The 18,075-nt window shown below is 38.9% G+C and overlaps 1 protein-coding gene across 3 annotated transcripts in view; it reads left to right on the top strand.

Moving 5' to 3' along the window:
• SF3B1 (splicing factor 3b subunit 1) overlaps nucleotides 1-18,075 on the top strand; it is a 58,749-nt gene that overhangs the window by 6,771 nt on the left and 33,903 nt on the right. For all 3 annotated transcript variants that reach the window (XR_008295508.1, XM_027054016.2, XM_027054039.2), the window contains exon 2: nucleotides 12,551-12,728. Coding sequence is in view for 2 of the 3 variants with exons in the window: in XM_027054016.2 (XP_026909817.1) it covers nucleotides 12,701-12,728 (28 nt within the window). In the remaining variant the exon portion in view is untranslated. The remainder of the gene's footprint in view (nucleotides 1-12,550; nucleotides 12,729-18,075) is intronic.

The following is an 18,075-nucleotide window of genomic DNA, read 5'->3' as shown; positions in this document are numbered from 1 at the left end:
TACTGTCACCTTATTTCATTTAAATTAAGCCTATTTCCCTCTTATATTTTTTTCCTTTTACCTTTGGGATTACTTTTCTTAACAAAAAAGAAAGAAACAAATGAATCAGGGAGTGCACTTTGTCTTCTGTTATATTGAGCCATCTACCTGAGGTAACAGAACTCATTTCATTTTTCTTGCTCCAAACAAAGGCCTTTGTATTTTCTTTAACATTTTGCCAAAAGCCTCAGCTCATTGAGTGTTTAGCTTTCCTTACACTATTTTTATGTTTCTGCCACTTAAAAATTTCTTTTTTGTGTGTGTGGGGGGGTGTCTGGGTGGCTCAGTTGGTTAAGCTTCCGACTTTGGGTCAGGTCATGATCTCACTGTTTGTGAGTTACAGCCCCGTGTCAGGCTATGTGCTGACTGCTCAGAGCCTGTAGCCTGCTTCAGATTCTGTATCTGTACCTGCTCTCTCTCTCTTCCCCTCCCCCTGCTCATGTTCTGTCTCTCTATCAAAAAATAAACATAAATTTTTTTTAAATTTCTTTTTCCCCCCACCCAAATGTGGGAAAACTTCCTGGGGATTGCAAAGCACAATAAAACAATTGTATGAAAAGAGAAAACAAAAATAACCAGTCAAAACAAAGTTATTGTAGCTGGAAGTACTTAAAATTGGTAATTTGTATTTTTTTTAAAGTTGCATAGCTTTAAAAAAAGTTGCAAGATGATTCATTACTGACAAACTGTTTAGCAATTTCATTTAAGAGGAAACAATATATTTAATAAGTTGCAATTTAGTAGATAATCTTAGATTTAATTAATTATAATGTAATTATATCACTTGATTTACTCTTTGGACTGCATTGTGATATTGTTAAATATGTGATTTTAAAAATTAACGTTTTAACTTTCTTATGTAGAAGTGTATTTTCCACTCATGGGGGAAAAAAATAAAAACTTGCAATTATGGTCTACACTCAGAGAATGTGTTACTGCTTGGTTACATTTATTGGGTTCACATGTAAGACATTAAGGTATAAGAAGTAAATTATGTGGTCTTCAATTTAAGAAGAGGTGTGCAGAAACCTGATGTTGGGGAAATAAAACAGACTCCATACTAAAAAATCAAAACCTAAGAAGTTGCACAGCTTTAAGGAACTTAATAACAAATGAAATTTTAAATCAGTTAATATTGGCATCTGAATACAAAATGTTTATCAATATTACCTTTGTAGATGACTATCAAGGGATGTGCAGAATTTTCTAAATCCCCATGTGTACTTTGTATACATATTACTCTGTTCTATATGTTTGTCCATCTCTCTATTGCTGAATCTTAGAGACCTCAGATTTCCGGCTGAGTATGCCTTCATTTTTGTTTTTGTTTTTCTAGTAACGGATCTTCATATCCTTTCACTTTTTCAAGCATCTTCAAAAGACAACAAAATCTATAAAAAAGAAATCTGATGTTTAATCTGAAGGTTGCCCAGGGCAAGATCTGTTTATCTCAAACCATTGGTGCAGCCTTTAAGATCTACAAACAAGACCCTTATGTATAGATAAGGCAATCACGCTATAATATCACCCTGCTGCAGTTCTTCAAGGCATATTGCACATTGCTCAGCATCTTTACTCAGTACATTGTTAGAGTACCAGTTCGTTATAAAAGGATATGTCAGGAACAGCTGGATGGAAGAACTGCATAGGGCAAGGTATGTGGGAAGGGAATCAGGGTTTCCATGCTGAGTGTGCCACTCTCTCTAGTGGCCACGTGTTCACCAACCCAGAAGCTCCTGATTTATTTTTTTATGTAGGCCTCCTTTCATCTTTTCTCCTTTTTGTTAAAGTCTAACTTTACCAGGACTTGTTGTATTTATTCATATTAGCATCTTTATGCTTAAACTCTTTCCTTCTTTTTTGGAATAATTTGTGATTTTTATAGTGTGTAATTTTTGCCAACATTTACTTCTTACACAGTCTTCCCTTTAAGAATCTCTGGGTAGGGGTGCCTCGGTGGCTGAGTCGGTTGAGTGTCCCACTTCAGCTCAGGTCATGATCTCATTCACGGTTCATGAGTTTGAGCCCCACATCAGTTTACTGCTGTCATTGCAGAGCCTGCTTTGGATCCTCTGCCCCCCTCTCTCTCTGCCCCTCCTCCCGCCCAAACTTTCTCTCTCTCAAAAATGAATCAACATTTATATATTCAAGTCCCTGTTAAAAAAACTAGTCCTCTGTCTTTGCTTGAGGAATATACAGAGACCTCTGACTTATAAGACAACAGGTACCCTGCTCAGGAACTTTCCTTACTTTCCATCCTGGATCCCAGACCAGTAGCTGCAGTTAAATCATACTCTACCTGGCCAAGAAAATTCTGGACCTGTTAAGGATGGAAAGGGACACCTCGAAGGAGCTAAGTGACCAAGCCAATAGGTACCATCCGTAGCTGAAAGACGGCATAAAGAACTCAATTCTGAGTGTCCTAGATCAAGGGGCAGGGGTAGATAGCAGAACATTGGATAGCATGATATGAATCCCTGACATCCCATGATATGATACGCTGACAAGAATCTGGAAAGGCAGTGCTAACACTCTACTAGGATGGCTCTTAGAAACTCAGAGAAAGTAATGGCCCACATTAAGTGGCAGGAATGGCAGGACTACTGTGGGATATGGTGGATGAAGGGATGATCAAAAGACTCAAAGAAGTAGCTATGCTAGAGTAGATATTCAATGCTAAGGCCGGAAAACTCAGCAGTTATGTTCCATGGGAAGGCTCAGAGGATACTCTGTTTCCTAAAGTAATAAGAAATGTGACAGAGGCACCAGCATCACTGAATAAGACTGAGACTAGGGTGAAGTGAATGAGGTACTTGCCTCAGGTGCAAAATTTAAGAGAGTACCAAAAAGTCCAGTAACCAATATAAATAAATAATCCTCTAATACATTTTTAAAAATCAAAATTAACGCAGGGGCACCTGGGTGGCTTAGTTGGTTAAGCAATTGACTTAAGCTCAGGTCATGATCTCGTGGTTTTTGAGTTCAAGACCTGCATTGGGCTTTGTGCTGTCAGCACAGAGCCTGCTTCGATCCTCTGTCCCCCTCCCTTTTTGCCCCTCCCCTGCTCATTCTCTCTGTCTCTCTCTCTGTCTCTCTCTCTCAAAAATATTTAAAATATATTATTAAATAATATAAAAATATTACAATTAAAAAATATTAAAAATCAAAATGCAGAAAATCCATATGAACAAGATACCAAATCTTAAAGACAGGATCAATATTTCTGATTTTCTCGTTTTCCCCAGACTCAATATGGCCCAGCAAAGCACTGTTAGTTATGGTGGCTGTTCTTTACAGGCCTCTGGAGATAGTGGCAGATAAAGTTACAGAGCTGAGTTCCATGATAGCAATGGGGATGATGGGATCCCCAAATAGAGGCCACCTGGTGAGGTTTAACTATCAGAAGGAAGGTGGGCAGAATTATGATTAGCACAAGGTTAGAATGGCTGCCTGGAGGGTCCTGACCTGCAGAATGATATTTAGATGGTTGATTCAGTAGGATTTCCTTAGAGGCAAATTGATGGGCAGTGTACAGAAGTATTGTTCAATTTATTACAACCAAGAGAAATCAAGGATGGATGTTTAGGAGGTTGAAGGCAGCTATTCCAGTTAGGAAAGAAAAAAAAAAAAGTGGTCCTTTCCTTTAGTTTTCAGACCTGAGCTAGTTTTTAAACTTAGAACGGTTTGATTTCAGACCATGTGATTGAAAGTGAAACTAGGTCCTCAGGAAGGACCATGTAACACCATAGTATGTGTTAATGAATCCCCTAGTACTTCTCCAAAGGTACCTATCATTTGCTCTCAAAACTATACATTGGGAAAAGTGGAATAACCAAATATTTTGAAGGCTGTAGGCAAAATGTCCAAGTTGACATTGATACCCAAAGTGTCATAGTGGCCTCTCTTAGAATGGTGGTATATAGGGTCATAAATGTCCTGGCCCAGGTCTGGCTCACAGTGCCAAGTGTCATTTCCCAAGTTGCCAAAAGTATAATTTTGATGAGCATAATTAGAAGTTGGCCAAACTCTCATATAGGTTCCAGAGCCTATGGGATAAGAACATAGCAGGGAAGGATACTGAATAGCTCCCCCCACAGCCTGCCAAGATAGGAAATAAAAAACATTATTATATCCTAGGAAATATGGCAGAGATTAGTGCCTTAAAGACCTAAAGCATGCAAGGATGGTGGTCCACATTATATTTACAGTGACGTCAGACCCTTACAAAGGCTACACAGATCCTGAGGATGACAGTGAATTATCACATTCAACCAGGTAGTAGCCTCAATTGCAGTTGCTGTGCCAGATGTGGTTTCTAGAGCGGATTAAGAGATTAACATGACCTCAAGTACATGGTAGGCAAGTATTGATCTGATGAAAGAGTTGTTTTCCATCCTTAACAGTAAGGAGTATTTAAACAGTATGCATTCTCTTGGGGTAGACAACAGTATACATTTTAAATTTTATCCCTGAATTATGTTAACTCCCCCCTAATGCAGTCTGTCATAAGAACTATCATAATACAGTCTTAAGCAACATGGACATCTGGACATACAGTGAAAGATTGGCCCACTATATTGATGGCATTATGTTAATCCTGTTAATAAGACTAGATGACCAGGAAGTGTTAAATACTTGGAGGCCTTGAAAGACATATATGCTCCAGAAGGTGGAAGATAAACCCAAAAAAAGGAAAGGGTCTGCTCCATTGGTGGTATTTTTAGGGCAGGATTTCTCAACTGTGGCACAACTGACATCCTAGGCCAGAAAATTTCTAGTTTCGGGGAGCATCTTGTGCAACATAGGATGTTGAGCAGTATCCCTGACCTCTAGATGCCAGTAATCTCTCCCTTTAAGTTGCTCTAGGTGTTACAGTCCAATTCAGGGAGATAGACACAGAAACAACGATAACACCAAGTAATTACTTAGAGATGTCTGTGGTATTTCAGGAATACGGCACAGAAATATCAAAGCATACAATCTATATCTCAATCCTAGGGTGAGGTTCCTGGCTGGGGTGGCACTGGGCCAGTCTTACCAGATGAGGACTTACCATGTGACAGAGAGTAGAGGATATGGGGGTGGGAATAGGAAGGAGTATCCTCTAGGAAGAGGATAGAGTTGTGACAACCAAAATGTCTCTAGACATTGCCAAGTATCCCTGGAAGACAAAATCACTCCTATCTGAGAACCACTGTTTTAGGTACATAGTGGCCTGGGGCATGCCTGGACATCCCCTCCGAAGTAAAGGACAACTATTGCATCTTGTACCTCCTACCACTAAGAAGGAAGCACTATGCTTAATAAGTCTCTGAGTTCTGGGTGGCATCAAAAACTGTGGGCTTTGTACTGTAGCTATTGTTATTATTGCTATTGCCAACTTGTTGACTCTGGTACCTGCTGACTATACAACACCTGTCATTGACCCAAGGGCCATAGTCTGCCCAAAATTCCTAACCCTCCTTCACAAATCCTATTTCTCTGGTCCTCATATACCACCTTCCTCTCCTCTTACCAATTTCTTAGTTTAGTTAGTGACAACAGTCATCCTAAGGCGAATCATTAGTGACAATGTTTTCTGCTCTTATGTACGTCTATCATGAAGAATCCAGTAGCAAAAACTATGTGGCTGCTGTCTCTGTATTAGCTAACAGAGGCAGTATAGAGCAGGAAAGTTTGGAAGATATTTTCATTCAACATTCATTCATTCATTCATTCATTCAACAATGTAATACTGCCAGGCATCTGTGGTACCATCTCATCTCATGCCATTCTTTACTCCCTCCCCCTTACTTCATTCTGGACACAAACCCCAAGTTCATTCCGACCTTGGCATATTTGCACTTACTATGTTACTCTTCTCCCCAATCCTCATTCCATTATTTCATTTAAATATCTATTCAAATGTCATCCTCTCAGAGATCTTGCCTTTTCTTTTCATCCTATTCTTCCTTAAAAACATTTTTTTGTTGTTGTTATTAAGTAATCTCTATGCCCAGTGTGGGGCTCAAACTTATGACCCTGAGATCAAGAGTAGCATGTTCCACTGACTGAGTCAGCTAGGTGCCCCCATCCTATCCTCCATCCTGCCCACTCTCCCTTAATACTGCTTTTTCTTCATAGTGTTTGGCAGTACCTGAAATTATACAAACACACACACACACACAGTTTTTAATCTCTGTCCCTCAAATAACGTAAGCTCCATGAGGACAGTGTCTTGTTCAACATTGTATTCCCAGCATCTAAAATAATCTCTGGTAATTATATTACTGGGTATTTACCCAAAGAATATGAAAACACCAATTCTAAAAGATATATGCATCCCTATGTTCATTGCAGCATTATTTACAATAGCCAAGATATGGAAGCAACCCAAATGTCCATCCCTTATCAATAGATGAATGGATAAAGAAGATATGGTACATATATACAATGGAATATTACTGAGCCATAAAAAGAATGAAATATTGCCATTTTCAACATGGATAGATGTAAAGGGTATAATGCTAAATGAAATAAATCAGAGAAAGACAAATACCATATGAGTTCATTCATATATGTAATTTAAGAAACCAACAAAGAAAAAAGAGACAAAAAAACAGACTCTTAAATATAGAGCACAAACTGGCTACCAGAGGGAAGGTGGGTGGGTGATGGGTGAAATAGGTGAAGGGGATTAAGAGTACAGTTATGGTGATGAGCACTGAGTAACGTATAGATTGTTGAATCACTGTATTGTGCACCTAAGACTAATATAACACTGTATGTTAATTATACTGGAATAAAAAAAAAGGAACAAGTGATAGCTACACACAAGTTATAAAAGACTATAACTAGGATGATTCCATTTACATAAAAGTTAAAAAAAACAAGTATACTTGATTACATACATATGTAGTAAAAATATAAAGAAGTACAAGGGAATAACTAACACAAAACTCAAAACATGGATTTTCAAGTATGATTGGTGGAGCTATAATTGATGCAAGGAACACTGGAGTCAACACACAAGAGACTGATAATATTCTTGAGTAATAGCAGCTGCATGGGAAATTGTACATACTCTTTGTGGATACAATGTGCTCCGTAATTAAAAATGAAATGAAATGAAAATAAAATGAAATAAAATAATGGCTGGTATAGACTAGGTCCTCATTAAATATTTATTGATTGGTCCTCAATAAATATTTTTTGAACGAATGAATGGTAAAATTTACCTTTGGCATTTATATCAATCAGGTTTTAACTGGAGAGACACCAGTAGGGGATACATATTAAGAGATTTACTGCAGGGAATTGGGTTTATGCAATTGTGGACACTGGCTAAGCAAGTCCAAAATCTGAAGGCAGACCATCAGTAAGGGCAGTCTGGAACTTTCTAGCAGAGGCTGAAGTTGCTATCCACAGGTAGATTTTCTTCTGCATCAGGGAAACCTAAGTTCTGCTGTTAAGGCCTTTCAACTGATTGAATTAGATCTACCCAGCTTATCTAAGACAGTCTCCTTAAAGTCAATTATTGTGGACTTCCAGCATATCTATAAAAGCTTTCATAGCAAATAAATTGGTATTTATTTGAATAATTAGGGACTGTAGCTTAGCCAAATGCACATATTAGAAGACATCACAGCATTCCAGGCACCTAATGCTTCTGTGCCACAATCCCTTAGCTGTTTGGGACACCTCCTCAGACTTGATTTATATGTGCTGTAACTAGATATTTCAGCATTATGAATCAAAAAGAGCTCTCAGTTGACCTTTAACTAGAAAAATAAACTAATTAATGAATTCACACTAAAAATACTGCTCTTCTATTCTAGTGAGGCTGGAAGGCAGAGAAATCTACCCTAGTTCAAGAAAATCAGTATTATTTAAAGAATGGGCCTTTAGAAGTTTGGAGCTGGAGATAGTTCTGGATTTAGGGTAGCTGTGGGGACTTGAGCAGCAGGAGTTTATGATCCCTCAGTCTTATGTCATTCAGGTGACATTTTCCTTTGATTCTTTCTGTTTCAATAGCAACCAGCAAGTTCCTTTCATACTTCCAGTTCAAATTTCCAAGAGAAGGAATCTTGTGGGTAGAATGTCCTGTATTCTAGGCCAGGTTCTAGGTAGCTGGCCAGGTACCTATCTCTTCCAGGAGAACAAGCCAGTGCTGTTTCCCTGAGCAGAGAATTTGGTCAGTTAAGTTGAAGCTAGACATGACAGGCACATTGACAGACATATTTAGAACATCATCTCAAGGTTATCTTTTTTTTAACTGGGTAATGTGTTAAAATTTCAGAAATAAGACTCGGTAGTTTTGGGATTTTAGGCATAACTGAAAGGGAGATAGAAGTTTTTGGATTTTTGGCTTGGAGTAGGTAGAGTCTGATATTCCTTTGATATAGGAGACTTCTAGGAAACACTGCACATCAAGATTGTGGGCCATTTATCCATGAAAGTCCTTCTTTAACCTCAGAAAAAATGGGCTGGATAAACTGTCAGTGGTTTTCCTATAGCATAGAACTTCAAGGCCTTTACAGTTTTATCCCAAAGGTAATTTGAGAAAATTACATCTAGCATTTAACATTCTGAAAAACTGTTACATCTTGTTTTTTGTCCAGAAAAAATATGTATGCTTGTTGCTTTGCGGTATTTTTTTTGAGACTCAGAAAAGCCAGCCTCCAAGTGCTCCTGATAAGAAAAGGAATGAGGGTGCATGGCTGGCTCAATCAGTAAAGCATGCAACTCTTGATCTCAGGGTCTTAAGTTCAAACCCCACATTGGGTATAGAGCTTACCTGAAAAGAAAAGGAATAGGGGCACCTGGATGGCTCGGTTGGTTGACTGACTTTGGCTCAGGTCATGATCTCACAGTTGTGGGTTCGAGCCCCATGTTCAGCTTTGTGCTGACAGCGAGGAGCCTGCTTTGGATTCTGTCTCCCTCTCCCTCTTTCCCCTACCCCATATGTATGTGCATGCGTGTGTGCTCTCTCTCTCAAAAATAAATATTAAAATTTTGTTTAAATACTTAGAAAAGGAATTGGTTTTCCTTTTAATTGGATGTCATCACTGTCAGTTGTTTAGATTATAAAAGCTAGATCCCTTTTCTAACTTTTGGAAAAAAAACTTCACCAGAAAAGGGCAGGAAATGTATTTTAAGTGATATCTGAGTATTATGTATTAATATTGAAAACGGAAAGTAAAAAGTACTTATTGAAAAATCTCTGTTACTTACTGTCTGAATGTCCAAGTCATTGTTTTATTAAAGAGTAATTAGTCCTTAGAAGAAGACTAAAAGAAGGGAATCTCCCTTGATACTTTGGCAAATTTTCTCATGTCTCACTATCCTATATATGCCTTTGCCCTACAAAAGTAACTGAATACCGGGGCGCCTGGGTGGCTCAGTCAGTTGAGCATCCAACTTAGGCTCAGGTCATGATCTCACGGTCTGTGAGTTCGAGCCCCGCGTCGGGTTCTGTGCTGACAGCTCAGAGCCTGGAGACTGCTTTGGATTCTGTCTCCCTCTCTCTCTGCCCCTCCCCCACTCATGCTCTGTCTGTCTCAGAGATAATAAACATTAAAAAAAAATTTTTTTTTAAAAGTAACCGAATACCTAGGAACCTAGAGAAATACGCATATAATGCAAACTGGCCAGCAGGTGCAGTTTCTATCTTGGAAAGACAAAGGACATACCTACTTTGTGATACCTACTTTGCAGATGCTTTTCATTTCTTTAACACATTTCTTGTGTGTGTTTATAAAAATAATATGTGTTTTTGGCAGAATATCTGGAAAATACTAAAAATTATTTTTATAATTCATAATTTCATCATTCATAAACATCCACTATTAACACTATAGTGAATTTCCTTTACATATATTTTTATGGGACAGTAATTTCCTTGTGTATACATATTCATCTTTTTTTATAAAGTAGAGCCAAGAAATGCAATGTTTTTGTGATTCTTTTTGTCAACATGGATGTTTTTTAGATTGTTGATTCTTGATGGATAATAACACCCTTCTGTAACTCCTTACTTCACATTCTTTTTGCCTTTCATTATTTAAAATTAAAAAAACCTTTTTTTAATTTTATTTTTGAGAGAGACAGAGCATGAGCGGGAGAGGGGCAGAGAGAGAGAGGGAGACAGAATCTGAAGCAGACTCCAGGCTCTGAGCTATCAGAGCCTCATGCAGGGCTCTAACTCACGAACCACAAGATCACGACCTAAGCTGAAGTGGGACGCTTAACTGACTGAGCCATCCAGGCACCCCTCCTTTAATTATTTTAAAACATGTTATTTTGTATATATAAAAGTATAATCTATGTTTAGGTTATAAACCATGTAAGTAATATCTGTGGGCCCTCTACCAATCCAAGAACTAGAGTTTATTAATAATATGTATAATAATCTACATTTTCTCTCATCCCCTTCTTCCCCCAACTATAACCTAAATTAAAACAATTAAAAATTGAAAATTTTATCTCATCAGATTGATTTTTTTCACTGATTTGTTACTGAAGTTTCTACTAAGTATTTGTGTTGTGAGTCTTATCACACAGCCAGGTAAACTGTTTTCTTTGTGAAGGCTCTAACCTTAATCCTTACCTGTTTTCTTAGGCTGCTTCCTGTACCAACTTCCCTTCTAAGTTATGTTCTTTTCATTTCTAAAGTCCAAGGTTTACATTGACACTTCAAAGTTATGCTAGTGTAATGATGCATAGAAAAAGACAGCCATAGGAGTGGCTGGGTGGCTCAGTCGGTTAAGCGTCCGACTTTGGCTCAGGCCGTGATCTCACGGTTTGTGGGTTTGAGCCCTGCATCGGACTCTGTGCTGACAGCTTGGAGCCTGGAGCCTGCTTCGGATTCTGTGTCTCCTTCTCTCTCTGCCCCTCCCCAACTTGTGCTCTGTCTCTATCAAAAATGAATAAACGTAAAAAAAAAAAAAACTAAAAAAAAAAGAAAAAGACAGCCATAAAATTAACAACTCAGGCAACAACAGATGTTGGTGAGGATGTGGAGAAAGGGGAACCCTCTTACATTGTTCATGGGAATGCAAACTGGTACAGCCACTCTGGAAAACAGTATGGAAGTTCCTCAAAAAATTAAAAATAGAACTACCCTTTGACCAGCAATTGCACTACTAGGTGTTTTTCCAAAGGATATAGGAGTGCTGATTTGAAGGGGCACATGCCCCCCAATGTTTATAGCAGCACTATCGACAATAGCCAAAGTATGGGAAAAGTCCAAATAGCCATTGACGGATGAATGAATAAAGAAGATATGGGACACACACACACACACACACACACACACACACACAATGGAATATTACTCGGCAATCAAAAAGAAGTCTTGCCATTTGCAACAATGTGGATGGAACTAGAGTGTATTATGCTAAGCGAAATAAGTCAGAGAAAGACAAATACATCATTTCATTTCACATATGTGAAATTTAAGATACAAAACAGAAGAACATAAGGGAATCAAAAATAATATAAAAAGAGGTCAACAAACTGTAAGAGACTCTTAAATACAGAGAACAAACTGAGGGTTGCTGGCAGGGTGTTGGGTGGGGGGATGGGCTAAAGGGATGAGGGGCATTAAGGAGGACACTTGTTGGGATGAGCACTGGGTGTTATATGTGATGAATTACTAAATTCTGTTCCTGAATTATTATTATACTATATGTTAACTAACTTGGATTTAAATTAAGATAATCACCCTTTACACAAAGAGTGAAAAACCAATATAATACCAACAATAGAACCTTTATGAGCTGTCAAAAAAAGAAAAAGCCATATTCTGATCTTTTAAAAGTTCCTGATTTCAGAATGACATTTAGGATTAAGGATAAGGATTTAGGATTACTCCTTAATGACATTAAGGATTAATGACATTAGGATTTCATCAGTGTTAATGCTGATGATCAGTGGTTTTCTAAGAACCTATAAAGTTAAAAGGCTTTTAGGGTGGCAAAGTTCCTGCTGTGTAATTTAGCAACTGTGTGACCCTGCACAATTTATATATACCCCCGCCCTAGTTTTTCTCTTATTTCTTAAATGGGATTAGCAACAACTTGTCTACTAGGTTGTTTGTAAGGTAAACAGTGCTTGCAAATACAATGTTGTAAATGAAACTCCTACCCAGATGGTAATTTTTTTTTTTTTTTTGAAGGAAAATTTTGAATTTCAGCACGTAGGATGTGACTGCTTATAGGACTGTTTCTACAGCTAACCACTGCAACAGCTGAGAGACAGATGCTAAGGAAAGCTTTTGTCTTGCACCAAGACACCTTCCGGTCTATTTGGAGAAAATAAATTGGAGGTCTGAGGTTTCTCCCAGCCATGAAATCCGTAGTGTTTCTTACTGTACACTGTTCTCGCGTAATCCACCTTCCTCCAGGGCAAACTTACTCCCTTAAAGACATTATGGGCCGCCAAGCCATTTTCTCGGTCACCACGAAAACCGCCTCCGGCCCAACATTAGCTCCTCCCCCACCCCCACAATGCATTTCTCTGTTCCTTCTAGGTGGCTACTCTGTCACGTGTCGCCCAACGGAGCGCGCTCCCGCTTGGCGCATGCGCAGAGAGTATCTCCCAGCTATTTTTCTCCGTGGCAGCGGCAGCGAGCGGAAGTTCTTGGGAGCTCCAGTTCCGTCTGTGTGTTCGAGTGGACAAAATGGCGAAGATCGCCAAGACTCACGAAGGTAAGCCGTCTTTCCCTAGTTATGTGTCTTCTCTGCTGCCTAGCCAGCCAAGAGTCAGTTTTCCTAGGCTTTGTCTCGTCGTGTGGTTTCTTTTGTAGGGTGCCGAGCCCGCGCTTGGGGGCCTTGGTCGTCTTCTTCGCACAAGCGGCGCAGGCCACTGCCCCACGTAATGGCGTCCTACTTAAACACAGCCGGCAGGCGCTTTGTTCCGTGTTTGGGTCTTGCTCCTTCAGAGTTGCTTCGCTTTTCTGACCAGAAGGCCGCATTTAAACGGATCGCTAAGGAGTAGTCCAGGGCAAGGGATCGGGGAAACGGGCGTGAAAGCAAAAAGTCTCCCTCGCCTCTCAGAACTATTGGCCGTTTGTGCAAATGAGTCTGGAGAGCACTGAAATACGGCAGCCGCTTTTTGGGCGGCCCCCAAATCGAATTTAACCTAACCATTACTCTTAACTTTGGCTAATTTGTGTGTCTTCAGGCGTCAAAGATACTTTGGGTTTTTTGTACGAAGTGATTTGGGAATATTTGTGGTATATTGGTCTTTTTCTTTGGAGACTGGATTATTGGTGGAAGCGGGAAAGGCACATTTATATTAATGGCCAAAGCTTTCGAGGTAGGTGATCATTTTATGAAAGATGGAGAATATAAAGCTAGGAAAATGTTGAGAATAGGCTGTAGTCCTTTAGGGAATATTCAGAAATGGCAGGTAATAGGGTCACTTCAGAAAAGATGAGGCGTGGGAATTTGGGACTGCATTCCTTGGTTTCTAACGTGAAATCTGAAGTGTTTATCAGACACGAGGCTTCCAAGAGAATCGGTTATTTCACTCGTCGTTTCCAAGTGCCTGGCTCAGTATAGTGGAGTAACCAAGACTAAGGCCGTCAAAAGTTTTACAGTCTAGTAGGGAAACAGATGTGTGTACGTTTTCATCCTTTTATGAGGCAAATGAATGCTTAAATAGAAATACAAGCAACATGTTCTGGGATCCTGGGTAACGGAGGGATTAATTTATGCTTAGGACTGTTTCATAGAGGAGGTGACGTGTCCCTGGTGTAAAAAAGTGCGTTTTAAATTAGGGGAGGACATTTGAGTCTGAGAGACATCTTGTAAGGAGGCAGGGAGTCATGAAAGTTTGTTTGAGTAGTGGACTGTGGCAGGGAAAGAGAGTTCAAGGAGGGAAAAATGTCCATGGATCTGGAAAGGTTGGTTGGGACCAGAACGTGAATGACATCAAATAGTTGTTACCCACCAGAACCGAAGTCCAGCTTTCTGCAACTTCTAAAACATGCTAATCAATTGGCAATGACTTTAAATATTCCTCTTATTGATGGTAGGTATTTAGGATTTATACACTGTTTTAACTCAAGTGTTTTTAGGCACTTTTTCTTTAAACTAACTCAGACATACTTTTTGCAAAATAATTAGAAAATGTAAAGATGGTGCTATTCTTGTTCCTTCAGGAGTAGGTTGTTCATTTGGGGCATTTTGTGGCTTTGTTTTTTGGTATCCTTATCATAAGATACTTTTAGACAGGAAAATGAAAATTCTGATGAGTTTTCCTGCATTGTTTGAAACCCAGTTAAAAGCTTTGATCTGCAGAAGATTGAAATTCATTGGCCAAATTTTTGTCATTTTATTTGGGACTGTACTGTGAATATGAAATAACTGATGCTGTAAAGAAAGTATAGGAGTGTTCAGGTAACATGAGAGCACTGTGTACAAGACATTTTCCATCACTGTATGACACTGAAGATGACACATGTTTACTGGAAATACAATATTTACATAGTTTCTTACTCCCTTATGACATTTACCTTGACAACCGTAGTTCTTTATCGTGCATCTCTTTTCCCTTGATAAGTCATCTCTGATAATCTGGAGCAGAATTCTTGGTGGGGCTTTTGTTTTTGTTTTTGTTTTCATTTTGATGCTACTGTAGCACTTTATAAATATTAGAATATTGGGTTAAGATTTTTTTCTTCTACTTTGAGATTGTTGTGTATAGGAAATGTACCTTCGTATCCCCGTATCTAGTGCCTGATGGGTACTGAATATTAACATTTATTGAGAGATTATGCTGGAAATATTAAAAGTTTCACAGAATGCGGTTACTTAAACTGACCTTTGATTGAGTAGGTTTGGATGCATCTGTTTGGCTGAGGTAGGTGGGAAGACTTAGTAACATATTAGAAATTTTCTGGGCTGAAAGGAAAAAATGTCAGGTAAGCATCAAATTCAAGAAGGCTTTAAACACTGATCTAGGTTTGACGTGGCTTTCCAGTGACTACAGTAGTGCCTCCTCCTTTTCCCAGGTAACAAGTTACTTCTGCACTTCAGGAAAGTCATTGGTTGCAGTGTGAGGAATGACAGTAAGAGCAACAATTCTTAGGCTAGTGAAGTAGTTGTCTGAAGAACTTGACTTTGAGCCTGAGTGGGGTAACTTTTAAAAATGCGCAGAGTACTTGTTTTAGAATTGTCCATCATCATGTTGCTTTTTTAAATACATACTCTAATCTTTTTATCCCTGAATGTTGCTGGTAAAAACCTTACTTTGTTGTACTTTATAATTTGTTTATTGTTTATTAAAAAAGATTTTTTTAATGTTTATTTTTGAGAGAGGCAGAGTGTGAGCAGGGGAGGGGCAGAGATGGAGACACAGAATTTGAAGCAGGCTCCAGGCTCTGAGTGGTCAGCAAAGAGCCCAACGCAGGGCTCGAACCTATGAACTGTGAGATCATGACCGGAACCGAAGTGGGACTCTTAACTGACTGAGCCACCCAGGTGCCCCTGTAATTTATTTTTAAAGTAATGGCTGCATCAGTTTTTTTACTTGAATTTGGTGAGTTAAATAAAATTGTATTGTTTTTTCTTTTTAAAGTTTATTTTGAGGGGCGCCTGGGTGGCTCAGTCGGTTAAGCAGCCGACTTTGGCTCAGGTCATGATCTCGCAGTCCGTGAGTTCAAGCCCCACGTTGGGCTCTGTGCTGACAGCTCAGAGCCTGGAGCCTGTTTCACATTCTGTGTCTCCCTCTCTCTGACCCTCCCCTGTTCATGCTCTGTCTCTCCCTGTCTCAAAAATAAATAAAACGTTAAAAAAAATTTTTAAAAAAAAGTTTATTTTGAGAGATAGCTTGATCAGGGGAGGGACAGAGAGAGAGACTCTCAAGCAGGCTCCCGTACTGCTTGCGCAGAGCCCAGCATTGGGCTTGAACTCATGAACCACAAAATCATTACCTGAACTGAAATCAAGCGGTGGACGCTTAACCAACTGAGCCACCCGGGCTCAGTGGTACTGTATTCTTTCCTGTGTGGTTCTTTTCACACAGCTATTAGCTCCCATCGTTGAGCCAAACTGGTAACTTTTTTTTTTCTTGCTGTGGTATTCCTTTTGAATATTTCTATTAGGGTCAGCCCTTAACATCCTTTTTAAGCAACCTGATTGTTTTTTATCCTGGTGGCTTGCATTTTCTATAAAAAGAGCTGGACTTGTTCAAATCAATAAAATCTTTTGGACCTTCCTGCATGTTGTGTCAAGGGTATACAGTTAATTAATGTGCATAATGTTGCTATCCAGCAGTTCCTATATTAACTTTGGCAAACAAACACAATCTGTTCCCTCAGAAAGGGGAAAGTAGATTATCCTAAAATCTCACATATTGGCTTGTTTTGTCACTGTCCCTTAAGTGGATTTTTGGGGGACATCTCAGAGGTGAGTTTTTTCCCCCTTAAATTTTTGTATTCAGAATGTCCAGAATGGTCATCTTACTTTTCATTTACTGAGATTTCTATTTTTCTGTGTTCAGAATAGTTTTGGTTTTGTCGACTTCCAGTATGAATGTTGCTAGTAAAAATAAAAATGAAAACAAATTGCTTAAAGACTTTGAAAAAGATTTTTTTCCTGTATAATCATTTAAGAGTTAATATAAGTAATGCTAATTAGGAATTAGTCATTTAGGAATTGATGTTTCTAGTGTTCAGTAAAATAATTTGTCACTATAATGCGTTTTCTTGTTTGGGGTTTGTTTAAGGAAAAGACTGAAAGCTGTGATACAGAATATACTTGGTGTTTTCTGGATCTCTTTTAGAGGCGTCACATGTGATAAATCCTTGCTCACTACTTGTCTCTGCTTTTTGGGAGAATAGGTAACATTTATGGACCAGACTAATGTGTCAGTAACATCCAAAGGCTGTATGTCTGTAACATAATGAACAGTGACTAGAATATTGCAAATCATCCAAATTAAAAATGAGGAATAAAAAGACACATCTGGGGCACCTGTGTGGCTTAGTTGGTTAAGCACCCAACTCTTGATTTCTGCTTAGGTCATGATCTCACAGCTTGTGAGATCAAGCCCCATGTCAGGCTCTCCACTGACAGCACAGATTCACTCTTTCTCCCTATCTCTATGCCCTAGCCCCCACCTCCCGATAAATAAGTAACTATTAAAAAAAAAAAAAAAAGACACCGCAAGCAGTAGAAAGTGCTACGTGCCAGATTTAGCAATAATCTGGGGCATGGAAAAAAGGCATAGAAGGGGAAACCAGTAGAGAGAATTGGTGGGGAGCAGTTAAACAGTTGTATCAGATGTGACCAGTGGTGGTTTATCTCCGAGTTTGATATTTAGGTCTTAGTTTAGATTATAAACAGTAGGCTAGATAATTAGGGCTTAGGTTAGATTATAAACAGTGGGCTAGATGTTGACTCTCTTAAGACCCCTAGGGGGTGCCTGGGTGGCTCAGTTGGTTAAGCGTCTGACTTCGGCTAAGGTCACGATCTCGCGGTCCGTGAGTTCGAGCCCCGCGTCGGGCTCTGGGCTGATGGCTCAGAGCCTGGAGCCTGCTTCCGATTCTGTGTCTCCCTCTCTCTCTGCCCCTCCCCCGTTCATGCTCTGTCTCTCTCTGTCTCAAAAATAAATAAACGTTAAAAAAAGAAATGAATTGAGATACTAAGTGAGCTGGCTCACAAATTTATTCATTAATACACAGTTAATTTATATCTATCTTTTAGGGAAGGATTTGTTCGTTGATAGTTGAAAGCCTGCTTAAGATCCAGAAATCCCCTCCAAAAAGAGGGGAGTTTCACTTGAATAATATTTATTTTCTGTAGATCATTGGAACAAATTTATTTTTGAAATGTATGTTTATATCTTAACATTTGTTAAGATTTTACATTATCATCAGCAAAATAAATAAAGCCAGAAAAGGAAAGAAATGACAAGGTGGAGAAGAGTTGGACTTTTAAGGTTGAACATATTACATAGAAAAGCTAAAAAAAACAAAAAAAATCTGTTTACATCTAGCAAAGGATTCCATTTCAATGAAGAGAGTTTTAATTTTTCTGTTTCATGGGA

The sequence above is a fragment of the Acinonyx jubatus genome, chromosome C1 (genome assembly GCF_027475565.1).
Source record: "Acinonyx jubatus isolate Ajub_Pintada_27869175 chromosome C1, VMU_Ajub_asm_v1.0, whole genome shotgun sequence".
NCBI classification, from domain to species: domain Eukaryota; kingdom Metazoa; phylum Chordata; class Mammalia; order Carnivora; family Felidae; genus Acinonyx; species Acinonyx jubatus.
Note: the sequence above shows the minus strand (reverse complement) of the source record. Positions and strands in the feature narration are given on the sequence as shown.